Below are 23,310 nucleotides of genomic sequence, written 5' to 3'. Positions count from 1 at the left end.
GCCATGCTTAGTCTTCAAATGCTTTTGAAGTTTAGAGGGTTTTAATCTTTCAATTACCAGTACTTCCCTGCACATAACACACATGAACTTTACATCCTGATTTGCAGTGGCATAGTTAATTAAGCCATTCCTCAAGAAATCATCTTTATACTGCTTTGTTCCTGTTTTCAGCTTCTTCTTCATGGCTTGGTCACCAGAGGCCCTGGAGCTCACACCAGCACTGCTGGCAGCTACAAAATGGAGGGAACTCTCTTGTGCCCAGAGCACATGATGTCAGTGTATGGGGCTCGTGACCTGCTCTCCTGGAGAGAAGGCTCCCTCGGTTTTTTTAAAGAATCTGCTCCTGAGTTGGCGCACTGACGTCAGGTAGAGGCGTCCTGCATCACTGGGCACCGATTCTGAAAGCTGGTCACGGCCAGCATTTTCAAAAGCCGGTTATATAATCCATACAGTGCAGAAGGAGGCCATACGGCCCATCGAATTGGAACCAGCCCTTGGAAAGAGCACCCTAATAAAGCCAAAGAGAAAATGCAGGAAAATCTCAGCAGGTCTGGCAGCATCTAGAGGGAGGGAAAAGAGCTAACATTTTGAGTCCAGATGACCCTTTGTCAAAGCTGGGTCAAGCAGCTTTGACAAAGGGTCATCTGGACTTGAAACGTTCGCTCTTTTTTCTCCCTACAGATGCTACCAGACCTGCTGAGATTTTTCAGCATTTTCTCTTTGGTTTCAGATTACAGCATCCACAGTAATTTGTTTTTACCCTGCTTAAGCCCACGCCTCCACCCTATCCCCGTAACCCAGTAATTCCACCTAACCTTTTGGACACCAAGGGCAATTTAGCATGGCCAGTACACCTAATCTGCACATCTTTGGACTGTGGGAGGAAACCGGAGCACCCGGAGGAAACCCACGCAGACACAGGGAGAACGTGCAGACTCCACACTGAGTCACCTGAGACCAGAATTGAACCCCGGTCCCTGGAGCTGTGATGCAGCAGTGCTAACCACTGTGCCATCTGTTACAGATGGAGGTGCGATCGATCTGTCTTTTACAGGTCCTTCCTGCTCCAGAACTAGTCCCAATTATCCAAGAACCTGATTGAACAAACTGTAAAATAAATGACCAAATTAGATCATGCTTCCTGCACCATATCTTCAGCCCGGCATTAACTTCTCTTATTTTATTGCTTCTACAGTAATTGCTCACTTAACGTCCAAGTTGCATTCTTTAAAATCTCGACTTTTTAAATGCAACAACTTCAAGTTAATCACAGGAATCTATGTGTAAAGTGGAATTCGGTTTCTTTGTAATACTGTACATTACTGATTGAACTAACTGTAAAATAAATGACCAAATTAGATCATGCTCGCCATTTTCACTTTCATCTTAGACAGTCCTTTGGGTTTAAGGGTTTCTTATTGCCACTCTGGTTCGAATGGGCTCATCAGCCATTTCAGAACCCAAAGTGCGATCTGCAGACTCAGCCACATGTGGGGCTAGTGCTGCTTGGAGGGTTAGATAGAAGAGGGGCTGGATTCTCCACAGCCCCGCGCCAAAATCGCGGCCGGCGTGGGGCGGAGAATCCACTTTCACGCTTTAATCGGGCCCGACGCTAGTCCGGCAATTCTCCAGGCCCCGAAAATCGGCGTGACCACGGAGTACACCACGTCACCGGGGGGCCATTGCCAGAGGCCCGCCCAGCAATCCTCCACTCCTGACTGGCTGAACAAACCACCTATTGCTGGTTGGGATGCTGGTGTGGCAGCTGCGGACTCCGTCCACGGCCGCCCTGGTCGGGGGGACCGGAGGCCCGGGGGGGGGGGGGGAGGTGCCTTATAGGCGGCCAGGGGTTAGGTCTGCGCGGTTTCAGGCTAAGGCGCGCGGCCGATCAGGGGGTCTCTTTTCTCTGTGTGGCTCCGCGGTCCGAGTCCGCCATGGAGCTCGGAGCGGCCGCTGGAGGCCGCCATCGTGCGCATGCCGGACACTGAACCGGAGGTGCGGGGGGCCGTATCCGCAACTAAAGCTGTGCGATTTACTGCAGGTCTCTACTAGCCACCTGCAGGGTATTGAATTAGTTCAACTTTTTAATACGAATTTTGGGAGTAAATCTCCACCGCTTTTATGCCGGCGTGGACATAGTCTCATTTTGGGAGAATCCAGCCCAAGTTGTTTGTGTGTTCTTGCAAATTCCTCAACTTCACCTCTGTGTGTTCTCTTGAAAGGCTCTTGATGTGTTCAACCCCTGAATGAACCTTCTCCATTTTGCTCAGTCACAAGCCAGGAACCTCCCTTGAGTCAGCACTACTGGGATGTTTGACCACTTTAAGGGATTCTTCAAGGTCTTCCTGAAAGCATTTCAGTGAAACTGGTTTTGAGTGGTCAGTACCTTTATGCTGAGCATGTTGGCTTGGGAAAGATCATTGCTGTTCGACCACCTTTCCTGCCACTGGATTTGGAGGAACTTGCGAATGTGCAATTGGTGGCACTTCTCCAGTGCTTTGAGGTGCCTGCTGTAGGTTTTCCAAGTCTCAGAAGCTCATAGGAGTACAGGGATCAATCCTGTTTGGTAAATCTTGAACTTCATCTCGGGTTTGAAAATGTATGTTCTTTGTGGAATAATGCTTCCAAAAAAAGATCCAGTCTCATTGACATTAAATATTTGTTTCAATGAATAGCCACCTTTTTGGATAATTCTTTTTAAATGGGCAATTGAGCAGGCTAGCATTGGCACTTGTCGCTTCACTGATTTTATGCAAATAGTAAGGCCTTAAACCAAACATGACTAGCACGAAAGCTTTCCTACTGTGAACTCTCACCCTGTTCATTCTTTAAGTCATCATACAAGCTGCTAGCTTTCGCTTGAATAGCCGTCATTTTAATAGGCACACTGCATTTGTTTTAGTCTTCGATCCAAACTGCCAAGACTGTTTCTATATTTTCCGTGATGGTGCTTCTATTCCAACTTATCATGGCAGTACTTACAGGTGTAACACTTTGTTTCATTTCAAGAGATTAAAGCAATAAATTACATGCACACTTAAATCACAAGCTTCAAGCTACTTCAAACAACTTCACAACTGCGAATCTGTCTCCACTCTGCAAAGCCTCACTAGGGCCACACCTGGGGCTCCTAAATCAACAGAACCTCGCAGGCTGCGTACGACAATTCACCTTTTTTCCGACAAGCAATTAGGTCCTGTACTGAACAGTGGGCGCGATTCTCCGCAAATGCGGAGAGTCGTGAAGGCTGCCGTGAAACTGGCCGTGTTTCATGGCAGCCTCCGCGCCCCCTCCCGGGACCCGATTCTGCTCCCCGGTCGGGGCTAGCAGCGGGGCCCCGTAAACCTCGGCATCGCAGGCTTAGCGAACTTCGCTAAGCCCGCGCGCCAAGGGTAACGGCGGCTGACGCGCACGATGACGTCAGCCGCACATGCGCGGATTGGACGGCTCCAACCCGCGCATGACGTCATCACGCATATGCGTGAAACCCGCGCATGCGCGGGCCGTTATGCCCCTCAGCCGCCCCGCGGACTGATCCAGTGGGGCGGCGGAGGCGGAGGAACAAAGAGTGCGCAGGGTTCGGACCCGCTGCCCGCGATCGGTGCCCACCGATCGCGGGCCCATGCCACCCTTGGCACGGCCGTGCCAATCGGTGTCATGGTTCTCGAGAACGGCACTTTGCGGCCGTTTTCACGAACTGTGAGAGCAGGTGTGTTGGAGTTCGTGAAAACGGCCGTAAAGGCCTGGGAAATCGGCCCATCGGATAGGGGAGAATCGCTGCTCGCCGTAAAAAACGGCGAGCAGCGATTCGTGTCGTGGGGCGGCCGTGGGGGGGGGGGGGGGGGGGGGGGGAGAATAGCAGGAGGTCGGGAAAAATGTCGGGAAGGCCCTCCCGCTATTCTCCGACCCGTCGTGGGGGGCTTTTCACCCAAAAGGGGCTGATTTAGCTCAGTGGGCTAGACAGCTGGTTTGTGATGCAGAACAAGGCCAGCAGCACAGGTTCCCAAACAGGCACCGGAATATGGCAAAGACGGGCTTTTCACAGTAAATTCATTGCAGTGTTAATGTATGCCTACTTGTGACAATAAAGGATCTTTATCTTTAAAGGCTGCTTGAGAAAACAACAGCTTTGCTACCTTGAGAACCTTGTTGCCTACACATCAAAATGCCACTGTCCAGATCAGACAAGAGGGCCTGCACTCTATTGTAGACCGGTGCTAAAGTGGAATGGCAGTTAACAAAGTGACAGTAAGCAGGCATTTGGTGTATACCAAATTTGCGGCAATTTAACAGAGTCTAACTGAAGTACACTGGAAGAACATCAAAGGTTAGGCCCCATGTATTTTCTGTTATTATCCTAAAACAGGGTTTATAATTCACACTGTGCTAATTGTCATGTGAGAGTACCTTTAAGAAATGGGTGTTTATAAATGGGTGTGTATATAAATATCTGCAGTGGGAGTACCTTTAAGAAATGGGTGTTTATTACTGCAGTGATGCCAGAGAGTCGGTGGAGCTGGGCTGTCTGTCAGCTTTTTTATTTTGTTTTTGAACAGGCTGCAGGATGTGTTTTGGTTTCGTTTTCAGTGTTGGAGCTGAAGCCAGACCAAGCAGGTGTACTGCTGTTCTCTTTGCCATCAAAAGTCTATCTTTGATCATTTGGTGAATTCGGAATTATAAATGCTCTCAGTAGTGAATGTAAACCTAATGTGCTTCTGTTGAAAGATGTTTCTTCTGTCTTCTGGATGTTGTTTGGGAAGTTAAGGGTTACTTAGTGTTGTCTTCTTTGGGGGGTTGTATTTGAATTAATGGTTGCTAAGATGTTCACTGTATATTTTAAAAAGGTTAACTTGAGTCCATAGAATAAACATTGCTTTGCTTTAAAAAATACTTTTTCGATTTCTGCTGTGCCACACCTGTAGAGTGGACCGTGTGCTCCCCATATGACAATCTATTAAAAGTTGTGGGTTAGGTGAACTCCATGATACACTTTGGGGTTCTCTAAACCCTGGCCCATAACAAATTCGGGGCTCGAGGGGGATAAAAGTCTATCTATTGGATTGGCTTAGTAACTTAAAGACTGGAGGGTTGAGCATATTGTGGTTGCTTTTCAGGTGTGGTATTCTAGTTTAAGTGGGGAGTGTGTTCTGGACAATGGCTCTTTCAGAGGCTCGGACGTTTTTGCGGGTGGAGACGCTCACACGCAGTACCTTATGGACAGAGATTAAAAGCAGACTGTTAGATTTGGCAAAATCATTGCAGTTAACAGTACCTGACAAAATGCGAAAGGATGAGGTAATTATGGTGGTGGCTAAGCATTTAAAGTTGCCTGAGATACAGTTTGATTCATTGGAAATGGCAAAAATTCAGTTGCAAATTAAACAAATGGAACATGAGAAAGAAGTAAACCAGCTTGAAATCGAAAGAGATAGAGAGGAAAAAGAAAGAGAAAGGGAGGTACAGATCAGGGAAAAAGATAAAGAGAGAGAATTTGAACTTCAGAAAATGGCCATGAAACATGACAGTCAGTTAAAATTGGCAAGCATAAAGGGAAACGTACAGTTGGATGATAGTGATGAGGATAGTGAAAAAGAGCATCATAGTCGAAGACTTGGTGGGGATCTATTTAAATATGTACAAGCATTGCCAAGGTTTGACGAGAAGAAAGTGGAAGCCTTTTTCATTTCATATGAGAAGGTAGGTAAACAATGAAATGGACACAGGACATGTGGGTATTACTGATTCAAACAAAGCTGATAGGTTGGGCTAGTGAAGTGTTTGCATCACTACCGGAGGAGATATCTGGGATGTATGAGGAGGTGAAAAAATCCATCTTAGGTGCATATGAACCAGTGCCTGGAGCCTACAGACAAAGGTTTAGAAATTTAAGGAAAAAATTTGGTCAAACATACATGGAGTTTGAAAGGATCACACAGAGTAATTTTGATAGGTGGATAAGGGCTTTGAAAATCGACCAAACCTATGAAGCTCTCAGAGAAATTATACTTTTGGAGGAGTTAAAAAATTCAATTCCTGATGTAGTGAGAACTCATGTGTAAGAACAGAGGGTTAAAACTGCGAGATCAGCAGCCAAAATGGCAGATGATTATGAATTAGTTCATAAATCAAAGTTTGGTTTCCAACATCAGTTTCAGCCTGTGAGGGATAGAAACTGGGGACATGAGAAATACTCAAGTGTAAAAGTAAAGGTGATCTGATGGGAGATAATGAGAGTGTACCTCAGATTAAAAAAGAAATCCAGGAGGGTGGAAGAGACATGAAAGGTTTCAAATGTTTTCACTGTAATAAACTAGGCCATGTAAAGTCACAGCACTGGGAAGGCTGATGTGGTTAAACAGGATAAGACAGTGGGGTTTGTTAAAGTGGTAAAGGAAAGTCCAAGTGAAGTGAAGGAGGTGCAAAAGATTGTACAGCCTGATCAAGAGGTGATTGATAAGAAGGTGCCAGATGTCTTTAAAGAATTTACTTGTGTTGGTAAAGTTTACTCATGTGTATCAGGAGGCACAGGTAAAGAAGTCACAATTTTAAGAGATACGGGAGCTAGTCAATCTTTAATGGTAAGAGAAGAGGAGTTATGTAGTTTGGGAAGAATGTTGCCAGAAAAGGTGGTAATATGTGGAATTCAGGGTGTGAGGAGTAGTGTTCAATTATACAAGGTAAGGTTGGAAAGTCCAGTGGAGAGTGGTGAAGTGGTAGTAGGAGTAATAGAGAAACTATTTTGTCCAGGAATACAGTTTATCTTGGGTAATGATGTAGCTGGATCGCAGGTGGGAGTGATGCCTACTGTGGTTGATAAGCCAGTGGAAATTCAGACAACTGAAGTGTTGAACGACGAATATCCTGGGATTTTTACGGATTGTGTAGTAACAAGGTCGCAAAGTCACAGGTTAAGACAAGAGGAGAAATCAAAGAGTGAAGATGAAGTTGAAGTGCAATTATCCAAAACGATTTTTGATCGGATGGTTGGAAAAGAACAAGAACAGGTGAAGGATGAGGTGTATATTTGTAGTTCAGGAAAATTGGCGGAGTTACAACAAAAAGACATAGGGCGGAATTCTCCACTCCCCACGTGGTGTGGGAGAATCGTGGGAGGGCCTCCCGACATTTTGTACGCCCCCCTGGTGCCCCCAGCTATTCCCCCCCCCCCCCCCCGGCTTGGAAAAATCGCCGCTCGCCGTTTTTTACGGCGAACGGCGATTCTCCGAGCCGATGGGCCGAGCGGCCGGCCCTTCACTCCCGTTTCACCACGGCAGCAACCACACCTGGTCGTTGCCATCGTGAAACAGGCGCCAGATGCCCGTTTGGGGCATCTAGGGGCCCGATTTGGACGGGAGCACCGCGACTGTGCTTGGGAGGGGACAGGCCCGCGATCGGTGCCCACTGATCGTCGGGCCAGCGTCCAAAATGGACGCAGTCTTTCCTCTCTGCCGCCCAGCAAGATCAAGCCTCCATGTCTTGCTGGGTGGCGGAGGACAAAGACGGCACCGTGCATGCGCGGGTTCGTGCCGTCTGCGCACTGATGTCATCCGCGCGTGCGGATGACATCAGAAAAGCGGCGTTTCTGCGTCATTTCCGGCGCAACGAGGTCGCGACCGGGAACGACAGGGACCCACTCCTATCCCCCCGGGTGGGGGGTGAATTAGGTGCGGGGCGCGGGCCCCAAGGCCGTCGTGAAGCTCGGCCGATTTCACGACGGCTATCCCGATTTTTATCGGGAGCGGAGAATACCGCCCATAGAAATGAAATGGATGTATCAGAAAGCATACACGAAGAGGAATCTGAGTGTATACCAGAGAGTTATTACCGTAAAAGTGATGTCTTGATGAGAAAATGGAGACCTTTACATATGTAGGCAGATGAAAAGTGGGCAGAAGTTCATCAAGTAGCATTGCCGGTAGGGTATAGAAAGGAGGTGTTGCAAGTTGCACATGAAGTACCAGTGGGAGGCCATTTGGGAATAAGGAAAACTCAAGCTAAAATACAAAAACATTTTTATTGACCTGGTCATGATAAAGATGTAGTTACATTTTGTCAATCATGTCACACATGTCAAGTTATAGAGAAACCTCAAGCAGTGATAAAACCAGCGCCCTTAATACCCATTCCAGCATTTTAGGAACCTTTTACAAGGGTCCTAATTGATTGCATAGGACCGCTTCCTAAAACAAAAAGTGGGAATCAATATCTTTTGACTATAATGGATGTGTTCACGAGGTTGCCAGAGGCCATTCCAGTACGTAATATTACAGCAAAAAAGATTGTTGAGGAGTTACTTAAAATATTTGTTAGATATGGACTACCCACAGAAATACAATCAGATCAAGGAACGAATTTTACCTCAAGGTTATTCAAAGAAGTTATGGATAGCTTAGGAATAAAACAATTTAAATCAACTGCGTACCATCCAGAATCGCAGGGAGTGTTAGAAAGGTGGCATCAGACATTAAAGACAATGTTGAGGGCTTATTGTCAAGATTATCCAGAGGATTGGGATAAAGGAATTCCCTTCGTACTGTTTGCAATTAGGGATGAGGAGGATTTAATGATTCTAACTCAAAGTGACAAACCAAATCCAGATGATTGTGAATTTGACATATTCTCAAATTAAATTGGAAAATGAGGATGTAGATGTGAGAAATGCTGTTCCAATCAAACAACATTCATACAGACTTAACCCTTTAAAATTGGCACAGGTTAACAAAGAGATTGAAAGTATGCTTTAAAATGCCATAATTGGAGTGGGTTGCAGCCAATGGAGTTCACCCATAGTGATAGTGCCTGAACCAGACAGTACCCAACAGTTGTGTGTGGACTATAGAAAGGTTAATGCAGTTACAAGAACGGACTCTTATTCTATCCCATGTTTGGAGGATTGCATTGAGAAAGTGGGACAGCTTTATTTCTAAACTGGATTTACTTAAAGGTTACTGGTGGTATCTTTATCCGAAAGGGCGAAGGAGATTTCAGCTTTTGTGACTCCAGATGGTACATACCAATTCAGTTATGCCATTTGGCATGAAAAACACCCCAGCCACATTTCAACGGTTAACTAACAAAGTTGTTTCAGAATTACCCAATTGTGCGGTATAAACGACAATCTGGTCCTTTTCAGCCAGACATGGAAAGAACATTTAAAACATCTGATGGAATTACTCAATCGACTTCAGAAGGCGGGTTTGATGATAAACCTAGCCAAAAGTGAATTTGGAAAAGCCCAAGTCACTTTCCTTGAGGAGTTTCCAATACCCTCAAGACAAAGGGAAATAATGCGATTTCTTGGCATGAGTGGATTTGATCGAACATTTGTGCAAATGTTTTGTCGCGTGATTGCTCCACTGATGGACTTGCTGAAGAAACGTCGAAAATTTCAATGGACAGCGGAGTTTCAACGGGCATTTGATTGCCTGAAAGCTGTGATAACCAATGCCCCTGTGTTGAACTAAAGTATCTGGCTTTAAAGAGAAATACTGAGGCATAGAGAAAAGGACGGATCGTGTAAGGACCTTCTTGTTCAAAGAGACTTTCAATCGAGAAGGATTTCAGTTGGAGGAAGAAGAACAAAAATGGACTATATTATTATACCTGTTTGTGTGTGTTGTTTTTGAAACGAAAATGTATATATACTATGTGCATTTCTTAAAGAATGGTGAAAAGGTGAAAAATGAAACCATCTTGAATTTGATAGTTTATTTTTTTTTCTTGGGGGTAGGTGTCATGTGAGAGTACCTTTAAGAAATGAGTGTTTATAAACAGGTGTGTATATAAATATCTGTAGTGGAAGTATCTTTAAGAAATGGGGGTTTACTACTGCAGTGATGTCAGAGAGTGGGTGGAGCTGGGCTGTCTGTCAGCTTTTTAATTTCATTTTTGAGCAGGCTGCAGGGTGTGTTTTGATTTTGTTTTCAGTGTTGTAGCTGAAGCCAGACCAAGCAGGTGTACTGCTGTTCTTTCTGCCATCAAAAGACTATCTCTTGATGATTTAGTGAATTCAGAATTATAAATGTTCTCAGTAGTGAATGTAAACCTAATGTGCTTTTGTTGAAAGGTGTTTCTTCTGTCTTCTGGATGTTGTTTGGGAAGTTATTAAGGATTACTTAGTGTTGTACTCTTTGTGGGGTTGTATTTGAATTAATGGTTGCTAGGATTTTCACTGTATGTTTTAAAAAGGTTAACTTGAGTTCATAGAATAAACATTGCTTTGCTTTAAAAAATTATTTTCCATTTCTGCTGTACCACACCTATATGACACGTGTGTACCCCATACCACAATCTATTAAAAGTTATAGGTCAGGTGAAATCCAGGATACACTTTGGGGTTCTCTAAACCCTGGCCCGTAACATAATTAAATGAATAATAAATGCAACAAAATGTATTCAAAATTAAGTTTAATTGCTTAGGTTAAAGCACATTATATGTTTTTCCAACTGTTGCATGATATCTACAGTAATTGTAACTAAGCATTTAACCACATGGAAAATCAAATACCTCAGTTTTAGCATGTTTAATTTTCTGATTTGTGAACTAGGACAAAATACAAATGGACAGTTCGTAATTGGAGGCAATTAGTGTTCTTTTAAAAAAAACAATCTTTAAAATGTCACAACCTCATGGTGCCGTGGACCCAGGTTCAATCCCGGCCCCGGGTCACTGTCTGTCCGGAGTTTGCATGTTCTCCCCTTGTCTGCGTGGGTCTCACCCCCACAACCCAAAAAGATGTGCAGGGTTGGGGCCACGCTAAATTGTCTCTTAATTGGAAAAAGAAGAATTGTTACTCTAAATTTTAAAAAATGTCACAAGCATAAATTTTTAGCTCGGCTGATGATTGGAAAATGGATAATGTGAATTAGTTGCCTGATTTTGTGGAATAGGTTGGGCAGATCAACGGGTCTTTTGCTGTCCCTAAATGTTTGCATGTTCAGAAATGAAAATGAGGCAGAGCATCAACAAGTTGAGCTGATCCACCACTGCTCCGAGGATAAATGTTAAAATCCACCCCGCTGTGTCCAATCTCTCCCATTTGAATACTGCATACATTATCTGGCAAACACATGTCACAAAACTGTGCAACTACACAACTAGGCAAATTAGAATGTAATTTCATGTCTTCCTAAGCACAACAATATTCTAACGCTCATTTTTCTGTATCTAATCATGTGTTTATTTGCAGTCACAGAGTAAAGCCACTCCACGCAGGGTCCAATGATCAGGAAGCTGTATTGTTTTCAGATAGAGAGCAAAGATGTACGTCAAATCAGTCCGCCTGGGTTTCTTGTAGACAGGACATGAGTACACTGCCCCCTGCTGTTTTTTTGAATCAGGAGGTGCAGTAGCGCTGATTGCATACACATGAACTACTGGAAGCAATGTGAACAATACCTGCAAAAACAGTTGGAAATAACAGACAATTAAATGGAGTCAGCAAACAAATACAAAATTTCGAGTAGTACCTTCAACTGTGATGTGGTAAATAAAATAAATAAAGGTATATTCAATCATGCATTGCCGAATGGGCATATCGTAATTAGCATAATCCTTAACTGTGCGAGTGGAGGCTTGAATAGTTTGGTAATTATTAGATAAGCATAAGTAAGCAGTCGCAATTTATTGCTGAATAATGAAAACCATTACATTGACTGTTAGTATTACTGCAGCTACACATGAGAATAAAGCCCAAACCTCAACTTAAAAAAAAAGAAAAAGGAGCATGTGATGAAAGATAATCAGATGCCATCACAATCTCTGTCACCCCAATTGGAGGTGCTGCATTTGTGCTTGTTTTATGCTAAGGTTTACATTCCACTAAAGAGCTCCATCAGAAACTCGGGTGTTAAGTTGCCATCAGTAAGATTGGCATAGACACCAGCTTAATTTTTGGTGTGACTGGGATTGAATAAATCCCTAGTTTATTCCCTTTATCGTTTTTGCCATTCTGAATACATCTCTAAATCTCCGTGTGAGAGAGAAAATACCGTACTTAAAACAGAGAATGCTGAAAATACTCAGCATGTCAGCAGGCAGCATCTATGAAGAGAAAAAAAACTTACTGTTTCAGATTGATGGTGACCTTTCATCAAACTGTAACCCTGTTCCTCTCTCCGCAGGTGCTGCCTGCCCTGCTGAGTATTTCCAGCATTTTCTGTTTTTGTTTGTTTCCTAACATCCCGCTGTATTTGGCTTTTGTCTTAGTTTCTCCATCACGGCTTTGTTATTTACCCTATTATTGCTCGTTCTTACTGGCCAATCTTTTTTTTTTGTAATCTTTATTATTGTCACAAGTAGGCTTACATTAACACTGTAATGAAGTTACTGTGAAAATACCCAAATGGCTGCACTCCGGCGCCTGTTCCGGTACAGAGAGGGAGAATTCAGAATGTCCAATTCACCTAACAGCACGTCTTCGGGACTTTTGGGAGGAAACCAGAGCACCCAGAGGAAACCCTTCATGCACTTTTTTCTAGGACTATTACATTTCTCCTACAATGAGAAACCTCGATCTGCACACAGTATTCCAGGTGCGGTGTAATGATTGTTTTACATTGAAACGTTATGACTTTTTAAAATCATTTTTGAGCCAAACAAATTTTTACACCAGTCTTCGATGAGCAGGAAAAATAAATTTGGTAAAGGAGGCATTAAGCAGGCATAAGGCTCTTTTTCTGCATGTGTAAAGAGCCTAATGCCATTATGTGGGCCTTTGATGCCTCTTTGCAGGTGCCATGTCTACAAATACGCACAGCGCATTGGGCGCTTTGTTAACAGTTTTTCTTTTATAATGGGTGCGGCGTTATCTAATTTCTGGCCTAGGCATTTGCACAAAAATAGGTTTATTCTCTTTCATTGATTTGTGGTTTCACCTCCATCTGTTAAGTCTTGCTCTTGAAATGCATTAGTCTCCTATATTCTTCCTTGCAATTCATTCCTCTTGATTATATCAATATTAAATAAAAATTACAGGAAGTGAATCGCTTTTCAAAAAATAAAAATTGAAAATGATCTGAGAGAATTCTGCAGTATGTATATTCAGTCAGCACAAAATCTATATTAGTGATTAAACCAAAGAGGTGACTAGGTTAGTCCAACACTATCTCACAAATATTCTTTCTGATGTTCTGCACTTTCTTTCTAGTCAGTTGAAATCAATAGAAAGAAGGAAAATAAAGATGCTACTTACTAGCATATTCCAAAGCACTACTGAAGCACACATTTATAACATATAGCAATGATAGTTGTTAGTGATTCCAGAGAACCGCAAGTTTGGATCAGCGAGGTAGCACACAAACTTGTGAATCAGTTCTAATAAGAAAATATCTGTGGGGACGTGTTTCACATTGAGATGACCTTTCATTGGAGGGCATGTTTCGATCTCTAAGTGAGCTTGATGTTTCCCCACAGCCCACCCATGGTAAATGTCACCCCTTACACACATGGGGGTTATCCCCCCACTCCCCCCCCCAAGTGAGGATACCCTGCTATGGGGGTCATTGAGGGCTCCCCCTTTTCAGGCCTCCCCATGCCCCCTTTCAGTACCCCCACCCTTTAGCCCCCACCTTTCTGCGGCCCCTTCATGCCCCCCACCCTTCAAACCCATTTCATGGGCATGGGCCCCTTCAGGCCCCGACCATTGGCTGTGCTACCATGGAAACCTGGCACTGGCCTTGGCAGTACCAGGGTTGCTGTGCCAAGGTACCAGCCTGGTAGTGCACGGGTGCCAGGGGAGAGCAAAGTGCCATCCTGCCCTGACCTCGACCACTCAGGGGTCTCCAATGGGCTGGTAGACCCCCCCCCCCCCCCCCCCAGGTACTGTTCCGCCTGGTCTACGTTTTTGTGGATTAGTACCAAATGGCATCCAGCCGGGGTCCCCTCGGCATAACCGATAGAATCACAATGTCTCGTTAGATCTCTTGGGACATCACAACTGTCCTGGAATTCTGGAAGAGGCCTCTCGCAGCAGTTACCCGCAGCGTCCCGTCCCGATTCCGGCAGGATGCGACCGGTAAACCATGCCCATTAACTCTGTTTCTCTCCACAAAATGCCAACTAGCTGGGTACTTCCAGCACTTTATGTTTTCCTTTCAGATTTCCAGCGTCCACAATATTATGCTTTTTAATAAAAGAGCTTTGTTGTTTCTTCAGATTTATCCTTATATCACCTAATGAAATGAAATGAAAATGAAAAATGAAATGAAATGAAATGAATATTGCTCCACTGTGAAGATGTGTGCATGTGATGCAGGTATATGATTAGTTCTCTTCTTTTCCGTATGAATAGTTCTCTTCTTTTCCACAGGATGATCTGGATAACCACCCACTGAATAGCTGATTCTTGATTCGAGACAACCATTCACACCAGCCTGCAGGTGCACCCGAGGTACAGGGAACCATCATTCTTCCTTCTTTCCCTACATCTTTGCTTTCAGTCTGTAACATTCACTCATCACCCTGAATTTCTGTGGGACTCTACTCTCATACACCGAACATGGTGATTAGAGGGTAATCCTTCATGCCTTCTCCCCTCCTGCTGAAACCCAGCACCGGGATTTTCCAGTCCCTCACACTGGACAGCAGGACAGCACACTGGGCAGCAGGGTAGCATGGTGGTTAGCATAAATGCTTCACAGCTCCAGGGTCCCAGGTTCGATTCCCAGCTGGGTCACTGTCTATGTGGAGTCTGCACGTCCTCCCCCTGTGTGCGTGGGTTTCCTCCGGGTGCTCCGGTTTCCTCCCACAGTCCAAAGATGTGCAGGTTAGGTGGATTGGCCATGCTAAATTGCCCGTAGTGTCCTAATAAAAGTAAGGTTAAGGGGGGGTTGTTGGGTTACGGGTATAGGGTGGATATGTGGGTTTGAGTAGGGTGATCATGGCTCGGCACAACATTGAGGGCCGAAGGGCCTGTTCTGTGCTGTACTGTTCTATGTTCTACTGGTGGGACCTCCCTATCCTGCTGATGTGAATAGAGATTTCAGTGGCTCGCCAGCGCCGCCACATGGGATCCTGCCCTGAGGGGAGCGCTGGGAAATTCAGACATTAACAAAACTTGCCATCCCATCACAAACATTTAATTACAGTAATCTGAGACGACAATGGGCCTTGAAAGGTGTGATAGCAAACGTGGAGAAATCCATCACATGCATATGTGCAGTCATATAACCGTTTAACAGAACTGTGTTCCATCAGGAAGTGTGTGCAACAGTATTTGAGTTTCCCTCCAGAATGTTGATGTTGTTACATTATGCAGCCCGCTTTCCCAAGGCAGCGGGAGGTGTCGACAGAGTCAGTGGATGGGAGGCGAGTTCACGTGATGGACTGGGCAGTGTTCATGACTGTAATTTATTACGGTCTTGGGCTGAGCAGTTGCCATACCAGGCTGTGATGCAACCAGATTGGGTGCTTTCTATGGTGCATCTGTAAAAGTTGGTAAGAGTCAATGTGGACATGCTGAATTTCCTTAGTTTCCTGAGAAGGTCTAGACGCTGTTGTGTTTTCTTGGTCGTAGCATCGTGTGGGTGGAGCAGGACAGATTGTTGGTGATGTGCACACCTAGGAATTTGAATCTGGCAACCATCTCCACCTCGGCATCATAGATGAAGACTAGGGTGTGTACGATACTTTGCTTCCTGAAGCCAATGACCAGCTCTTTAGTTTTGCTGGCATTGACGGAGAGATTATTGTTGTTACACCACTCCAAAAGGTTCCCTATCTCCCTCCCGTCATTGTTCGAGATCTGACCCACTACGGTTGTGTCGTCAGCAAACTTGTAGATGGAGTTGGAGTCAAATTTTTCCATGCAGCCGTGCGAGTATAGGGAGTATAGTAGGGGGCTAAGTACACAGCCTTGCTGTGCCCCGGTATTGAGGACTATCGTGGAGGAGGTGTTGTTGTTTATCCTTACTGATTGTGTTCAATGGGTCAGAAAGTCGAGGATCCAGTTGCAGAGTGAGGAGCCAAGTCCTAGATTTTGGGGCTTTGATATCAGCTTTGATACGACCATAACACAGGTTGACACCAGCCTCTTCTGCCCAGAGGTTTACTCAAACACAAATCAGTCAACATGTTTGGAGCACAGCTGGCATAAATATGAATGAAGGTGTACTGTCACGATGCCCAACTTTCTTGCAAAGTTGAAAAAATGTGTTGTAAAGTAGGCAGGACCAGCCAGTAACTGTGACATCAGATATGGTGACTGAGCACAAGGAGGAATGGAGCTATCCCAATCCCAAGAAATAGCCACTGACATCCAGCAGCCAGGCATCATATTCAATTCCTACCACTAGGAAGCGGCTACAATCAACACAAGATTACGACGTAGCATGCATAAAATATAAAGCACCAAAGGAAAGGGAACAGAACATTTATAGGTCAATAAATTGAGTTGTTGTTTTAATGCCACTTTTTTCTGGAGATTTTCTACTGGTGCCAGATAAGTGGCAGCAATTTTTGTTTTCATTGTGCACTACCAGAAGTACTAAATTCTACCAGTGGGAATTCTACCACAATAAATGGGAATATACTAAGAGGGGTAGATGAAGTGAGAGATCTTGGTGTGCAAGTACACAGGTCCCTAAAAGCTGCAGTTCAAGTCGACAAGTTTGTAAAGAAGGAATATGGTGTGTTCTCATTCATTGGCAGAGGTATGGAATATATAAGTAAGTATATAATGTTGGAATTGTATAAAACACTGGTGAGGCCACAACTGGAGTAGTGTGTGCAGTTCTGCAAGAATGTTGCCAGGCCTAGAAAAGTGTAGCTACGAGGAGAAATTGGATAGGTCGGAGTTATTTTCTTTGGAACAACAAAGGCTGAGAGATGACTTAATTGAGATGTGAAAAATTATGAGGGGAAGAGATAGAGTGGACAGGATAAAATTGTTTCCCTTAGCAGTGAATTCTAGAACTAGGGACATAGATTCAAGATAAGTGGCAAAAGGTGTAGAGGGGACATGAGGAAGAACATTTTTACACAGAGGGTAGTGGGTGTCTGGAATTTGCTGCCTGAGTTGGTGGTGGAAGCAGAGACCCTAATTGCTACAGGGCTATGGACCAGATACAGAAAGGTGGGATTAGAAAGGGCACCTGCATGTCCTCGGGCTGGCATGGACAAGATGGGCCAAATGGCCTCCTTCTGTGCTGTAACTTTTCTATGGTTCTATCGACACTGACAAATCAATCGTTAGCATTAGTTTCACATTATCTTGCCAAACATAACTAGTGGTTAGATGCTTTGGTACTTCCTGAGGTGGATTGTAAATTGGCATTGAAGGAGGTATTTTATGGAGCCCTTCCTTAATTGTCTTCCTGTTCTAATCTCCTGGTATAATTTGCTTTTACAAGTCAGCTTCGCTGTGAAGATGGAAAAAGAGGACAGATGTTTGTCGAGTAACATGCTCAAGTTTACAGAAGTATTCCCAAAACATGGCAACAAAAACAGGCAAAGTTAATTGAAGGAGAGAATATTGGGTGAGGTGTAAAAGAAACTACCAATTGCCTATCAACCAATTCACACGACAGACGTAGACAAACTTTGCCCCCATGGTGTTTTTATTTGTTGCTCAAAGTTTTTTCCAAAAGAATGAGAAATACACCAGGCTCTAAAAGCTCCTTATCTCCATGCAAGTTGCACATCAATGAACCTCTCACACAGAGGCTGGCATTTAATCGTGGCTGTGGAATACCCCGACAATTAGTCCCAAAGCTGAGGGCAGCATTTTGACTCAGCTGGCTTCTAATTGGTTACCTTCAGAGCTTGCGTTTCTTTAATAAACTCCAAAAGGTGGCAGCCAATCAGACGGCCAGCTGCACAGCAGTCCCAACTGTTCCTCTGGGTGTGACGGCCACTGCTGGGACTGTGCCTAGATGAGAGGACAGTAAGAAGTCTGACAACACCAGGTTAAAGTCCAACAGGTTTGTTTCAAACACTAGCTTTCGGAGCACTGCTCCTTCCTCGGTCATTCGCCTGAGGAAGGAGCAGTGCTCCGAAAGCTAATGTTTGAAACAAACCTGTTGGACTTTAACCTGATGTTGTAAGACTTCTTACTGTGCTCACCCCAGTCCAACGCCGGCATCTCCACATCATAGATGAGAGGACATAGCAGTGAGATCTGGGATTGTCAGGCCTGTCAGGTAGGCTCTGGCAAAGAGGCAGGGTATTGCTTAGCGAGAGTGGAGGTTGGGGCGGTCATTGGCGCTGAGGGGCTTCTCTATGGGCCACAAGGTGCCCAATTAGGTGCCTCCCACCATCCCTTTCCCAAACATGCCCCCAGGGAAGCTACCAAAGTTCATGCAGAGATCTCCCCACATGATGATAGCCCATCCACCATGGTAAAATACCAACATCAGTGGGAGAAGGCCCTTAATTGTTAATTTATGTGTTTAAATTGGCTTCTATGTGGCAATTCTATCCTTCACCTTCCTCTCTGCTGATAAATGACATGTGGGTGGAAGACAATGGGCATTCTCCCCCTACCTGCCATCAGCATTATATCGATACCGTAGCCTCCTTCGTGGGCTGACAAAATACGTCCCAGAATGTGCAAGAACAAACCATCCAGGTGAAAGCTTGTTTGCAAGGGGAAGGAGGGGGGTGAAGAACCAAGAAAAGGACTTTGTCCTGTAAGTGTTTAGCATGACAGGCAGCAGCTGTTTTTAAACAATTTTATTTAAAAATTTTAATTGATAACAAACACAACAGCAACTTAAAAAGCCCACAAAATGTCTCCAACCATAGTAGTATCTTTATAACAGATATTTTTTAAAAACCCCAACAAAAACCCCCAACCGATCTTATAACTCTCACCAGCCAACAGGAATTAACTACCCCCAATGATAATAATAACCACCTCACTTCCCTCCCCCGCTTCTAGCAGCTGATGGTGGTTAACTCTTTAAAGTATGAGATGAATGGCCGCCCTCCCAGGTAGAACCCCTCTACCGACTCCTAACGGTGTATTTGACATTTTCCAGATATAGAAATTCCATGATGTCACCCAACCAGGCTGAGACATTGGGCGGATCAGCAGATCTTCATACCAGCAGAACTTGCCTCTGGGCTATCATTGGCAAAGGCAAGAACGTCCGCCTTCACCCCAGTTCGCAGCCTCAGCAGCGAGTCCGACACCCCGAAAATGATCACCAACGGACAAGGCTCCAGATCAATGTTAAGAATCGCTGACATGATGCTAAAGAAGGAGACCCAAAAGCTTACCATCCTTGGACACGACCACGACATGTGGGTGTGGTTAATGGCCCATGAAAGCCCCGCTCACACTTGTCCTCCACTCCCGCAAAGAACCCACTCATCCTAGCCTTAGTTAGGTGAGCACTAAATGCCACCTGAAGGTGAGTTAGGCTGAGTTGTGCACAGTAGGAGGTGGAATTCACCTTATGTAAGGGATTCATTCCACACATCCTCATCCAGAATGTATCCCTGCTTCCCCTCCTCCCACTTAGCCCTCACCCACACCAGCAGAGAACTTCCATTGCCATGATGTGCCCATAAATATTTGAAATGTCCCCCCCCCCTTACAGACCATGCCGACAATACCGGGACTCGGTAGCATAGTGGTTAGCACTATTGCTTCACAGCTCCAGGGTCCCAGGTTCGATTCCGGGCATGGCTTACTGTCTGTGCGGAGTTTGCATGTTCTCCTCGTGTCTGCGTGGGTTTCCTCCGGTGCTCCGGTTTCCTCCCACAGTCCAAAGATGTGCAGGTTAGGTGGAATGGCCATGATAAATTGCCCTTAGTGTCCAAAAAGGTTAGGTGGGGTTACTGGGTTACGGGGATAGGGTGGAGGTATGAGCTTAACTGGGGTGCTCTTTCCAAGAGCCGGTGCAAACTCGATGGCCCGAATGGCCTCCTTCTGCATTGTAAATTCTATGATTCTATGAATAGGATTCTCCCCAACAGGGAAGGTTTGGGTGCTACGGAAATGTAGGACAAACGTTACGGATAAAATCACGTAACTGATAATGTCGGGACAAGTATTCTCCTGGCAGTTGAAATTTTGCCGAAAACTCCTCCCAACTGGCAAATAATAATAATAATCGCTTATTGTCACAAGTAGGCTTCAATGAAGTTACTGTGAAAAGTCCCTAGTCGCCACATTCTGGCACCTGTTCGGGGAGGCTGGTACGGGAATTGAACCAATGCTGCTGGCATTGTTTAGCTTTGCTAGCCAGCTATTTAGCCCACTGTGCTCCATGAACAGATCCCTAAAGCACTTGAGGCCCTTTCCTTCCCGTGACTTAAACATCGTATCCAACCCCAATGGCACAAATGGTTACCAGATATGGGGACCCACAATGACATGGCGCTCAGCTTATAATGCTGTCTAAACTGCCTCCATATCCTTAAAGTAGAGATCGCCCCTGGCTTCGAGCAATACCTCGCTGGGGAGAACGGGAGCAAAGCCAGTCTGCCAGTCCCTCTGAAAGTACACCCTCCAAATTATTGGTGTCTTACCCGCTCAAACAAAGGAAGTAATCCCACCTCTGTAAATCGGACCTAACACTCACCAAACTTGTATAATTAAACCTGTGAAGCCTGGACCAATCATGGACCACTCGGATAGCCAAAAGACAAAAAGGCAATACCCCCAGATTGGCTCCCCTCCCCCAGGGGTTAACTAGAAAATATTAAGTCTTCTCCCGGTTCAACTTATTGCCCGAAAATGAGCCAAGGTTCCTCAGTAGTTTCATAATTGCATCCATAGAGGAGACTGGATCCATAACATACAAGAGCAGGTCATCCGCAGATAGAGACACCCTATTCTCCCTCCCCACTCCGCCTTATCCCCTCCATTTTCCCGAAGACCTCAGTGCCATTGCTAAAAGTCCTAATGCGAGCATGAACAGGAGCGGTGACAATGGGCATCTTGTAATCCTATTCAGTGAAAATACCCCAAACTTAGCACATTACTGCCGATGCTGGCTGTAGGTGCTTTATACAACAGCCGTACCCATAAGATAAACTTCTTCCCAAATTCCGGGCTTGGCTTACTGTCTGTGCGGAGTCTCCCCGTTCTCCCCGTGTTTGCGTGGGTTTCCTCCGGGTGCTCCGGTTTCCACCCACAGTTCAAAGATGTGCGGGTTAGGTGGATTGGCTATGATATATTGCCCTTAGTGTCCAAAAAGGTTACGAATCTCCCAAGCACCTCAAAAAGATAGCCCCACTCCACCCTGCCAAACACTTTCTCAGCATTCATAGATATAATCACCTCTGGTTCGGGGGCTGGAGAAGGGGAGAGGACAACTTTCAGAACCAGCAGTATATTAACCGACAGCTGCCACCCCTTCACACAACCTGTCTAGTCTTCTGCAATTACCTCCAGGACACAGGACACCAATCGCAGCACCAGCACCGTAGCCAACATCTTGGTGTCCACATTCAAAAGAAACATGGGCCTGCGTGATCCACATTTTTTGGGATCCTTATCCTTTTTCAAAATGTGGGAGATGGAGGCCTGCGAGGGTGTATCAGGCAACGATCCCAGAGCTAAACAGCCATTGAACATATCTACTACCAATGGCACCAACCAGTCATATAAACTCGACAGAAAACTCATCAGAGCCAGGGACCTTATCTGTTCACATCAGCTCAATGCCCCTTTGCACCTCCTCAGAGCTTAACAGAGCTTCCAACAATTCCACCACCGAGAAGGGCACCCCATCTAAGAACTCCGCCATGTCCGACCCACTGCCTGGGGACTCTGACCTATAAATATCCCGATAGAAACCTTCAAATGCCACATTAGCCTCCCTTGGAACGGATACCAAGCTGCCGCCCCAGTCCCTGATCTGTATGATCTCCCAGGTAGCAGCCTGCCTCCTCTCTGTGCTCGAAAACCATTTCCCTCAAGTTCCACAGCTGGCTCACCACCTTTCCTGGGGTTACCAGGTCAAACTACATTTGCAGCCGCTTTGTAGTTGGCATAAACTCCGGAGTAGGGTCCTCTGAAAATGGCGATCTGTTTTCAATATCTCCCCTACCAGTTGTCGTCATTCTCCTCGCACCACCCTGTCTAAGTGTGCTTTATAAAATATTACCTCCGCTCTTACCACTGGCTTAAGGGCCTCCCATAGTGTGGAGGGAGAGACTAAGTCATTCCTTTCAAACCTAATATATTCCTTGATTGTTGCAGTCATACACTCACAAAACCCCTCCTCTGCTAGTAGCACCATACCTGATCTCCACGTCGAGCGCTGAATGGATCCGGCTCCAGCACAGGGGCCGCAAAATGTGGAGCATGGTCAGAGATTACTATTGCTGGAAATTCCACCCTTCTAACCTATGAAAGCAGGGACCACCACCAACCCTCCATGCTCCGCCCCCTCCCCACCAATAAAAAAAAACAATCCTGGAGAATACCTCATGCGCATGGGGAAAAAACAAAAACTCCTTACCGCTTGGGTGTGAAAATCTCCGCGGGTCCGCTCCCCTCATCTGCTCCATAAAAGCCTTCACCATCCCTGAGAGAGCCCGAGGCTAAGGCCTAGACCGGTCTATTTTACAATTGAAGTCCCCTCCCAGAACCAGCTGGTGTGTGTCTAGATTGAGGATGGAAGCCGGCAGGTTCCTAATAAACACCACATCATCCCAGTTGGAAGCATAAACATTTACCAGAACCATCCGTGTACCAGCCAGAGGCCCACTAACCACCACGTACCTACCATTACCATCTGCCATGACCTTGCTGGATGACAAGGGGACCCGCTTATTAACCAGCCATCAAAGCCCAAGTGAATCACATGTCCCATCCATCCCCTCTGCAGCCTGGTCTGATCACTTACCCGCAAGTGAGTCTCCTGCAAAACCACCACAGAAGCATTCAGATTCTTTAGGTGAGCAAAAATCCTCAACCTCTTCACTGGGCCGCTCCCTGATATTCCAGGTGACCACTCCCTCTCATCCCGGCATCAGCTTTTTCCACCGTCAGGGACTACCAAATAAATATTCAAGAGGAACAGGCAAAAGGCCATTTCAAGATGGCCACCAACCTCACCCTCAGAGAAATCAAAGCAACTCCTATACTACCATCAGCAAACTAACCCCTCCCCCACCCCATGCTCCCAACCACTATCCAGCCCCAAATACACAAACTGAAACCAAACCCAAAGACCAAGCCACCCCCCCCCCCCCCCCCCCCATGCCCCAACCCAGATATTAAACTCATCAAACCTGACTAAATTGGTTCAACAGCTGCATCCCTTCCCCCCCTGTCATGTCACTCCTATTTGCTAGCCTTGTTTATTGCTCGCACCCCCCCCCCCCCCCCCCCGCACCCCCCCCGGCACCCA

The 23,310-nt window shown here is 45.6% G+C and overlaps 1 protein-coding gene and 1 long non-coding RNA gene across 3 annotated transcripts in view; one reads left to right on the top strand and one right to left on the bottom strand.

Annotated features, from left to right (window-relative positions):
* LOC119966353 overlaps positions 1-14,367 on the top strand; it is a 37,252-nt gene extending 22,885 nt beyond the window's left edge. Inside the window, exon 3 of the long non-coding RNA XR_005460736.1 lies at positions 14,310-14,367. This is a non-coding gene — a long non-coding RNA (uncharacterized LOC119966353). The remainder of the gene's footprint in view (positions 1-14,309) is intronic.
* dnah5l (dynein, axonemal, heavy chain 5 like) overlaps positions 10,393-23,310 on the bottom strand; it is a 493,661-nt gene continuing 480,743 nt past the window's right edge. Inside the window, exon 77 of one of the 2 annotated variants that reach the window (XM_038797876.1) lies at positions 10,393-11,398. In XM_038797876.1, the coding sequence (XP_038653804.1) occupies positions 11,180-11,398 (219 nt within the window). In that variant the 3' untranslated portion in view covers positions 10,393-11,179. The remainder of the gene's footprint in view (positions 11,399-23,310) is intronic. The other variant, XM_038797875.1, reaches the window with a different exon arrangement.

Source organism: Scyliorhinus canicula, chromosome 5 (assembly GCF_902713615.1).
Source record: "Scyliorhinus canicula chromosome 5, sScyCan1.1, whole genome shotgun sequence".
Classification (NCBI taxonomy): Eukaryota; Metazoa; Chordata; class Chondrichthyes; order Carcharhiniformes; family Scyliorhinidae; genus Scyliorhinus; species Scyliorhinus canicula.
The sequence above is the reverse complement of the archived record's forward strand: the minus strand, read 5'-3'. Positions and strand labels throughout refer to the sequence as shown.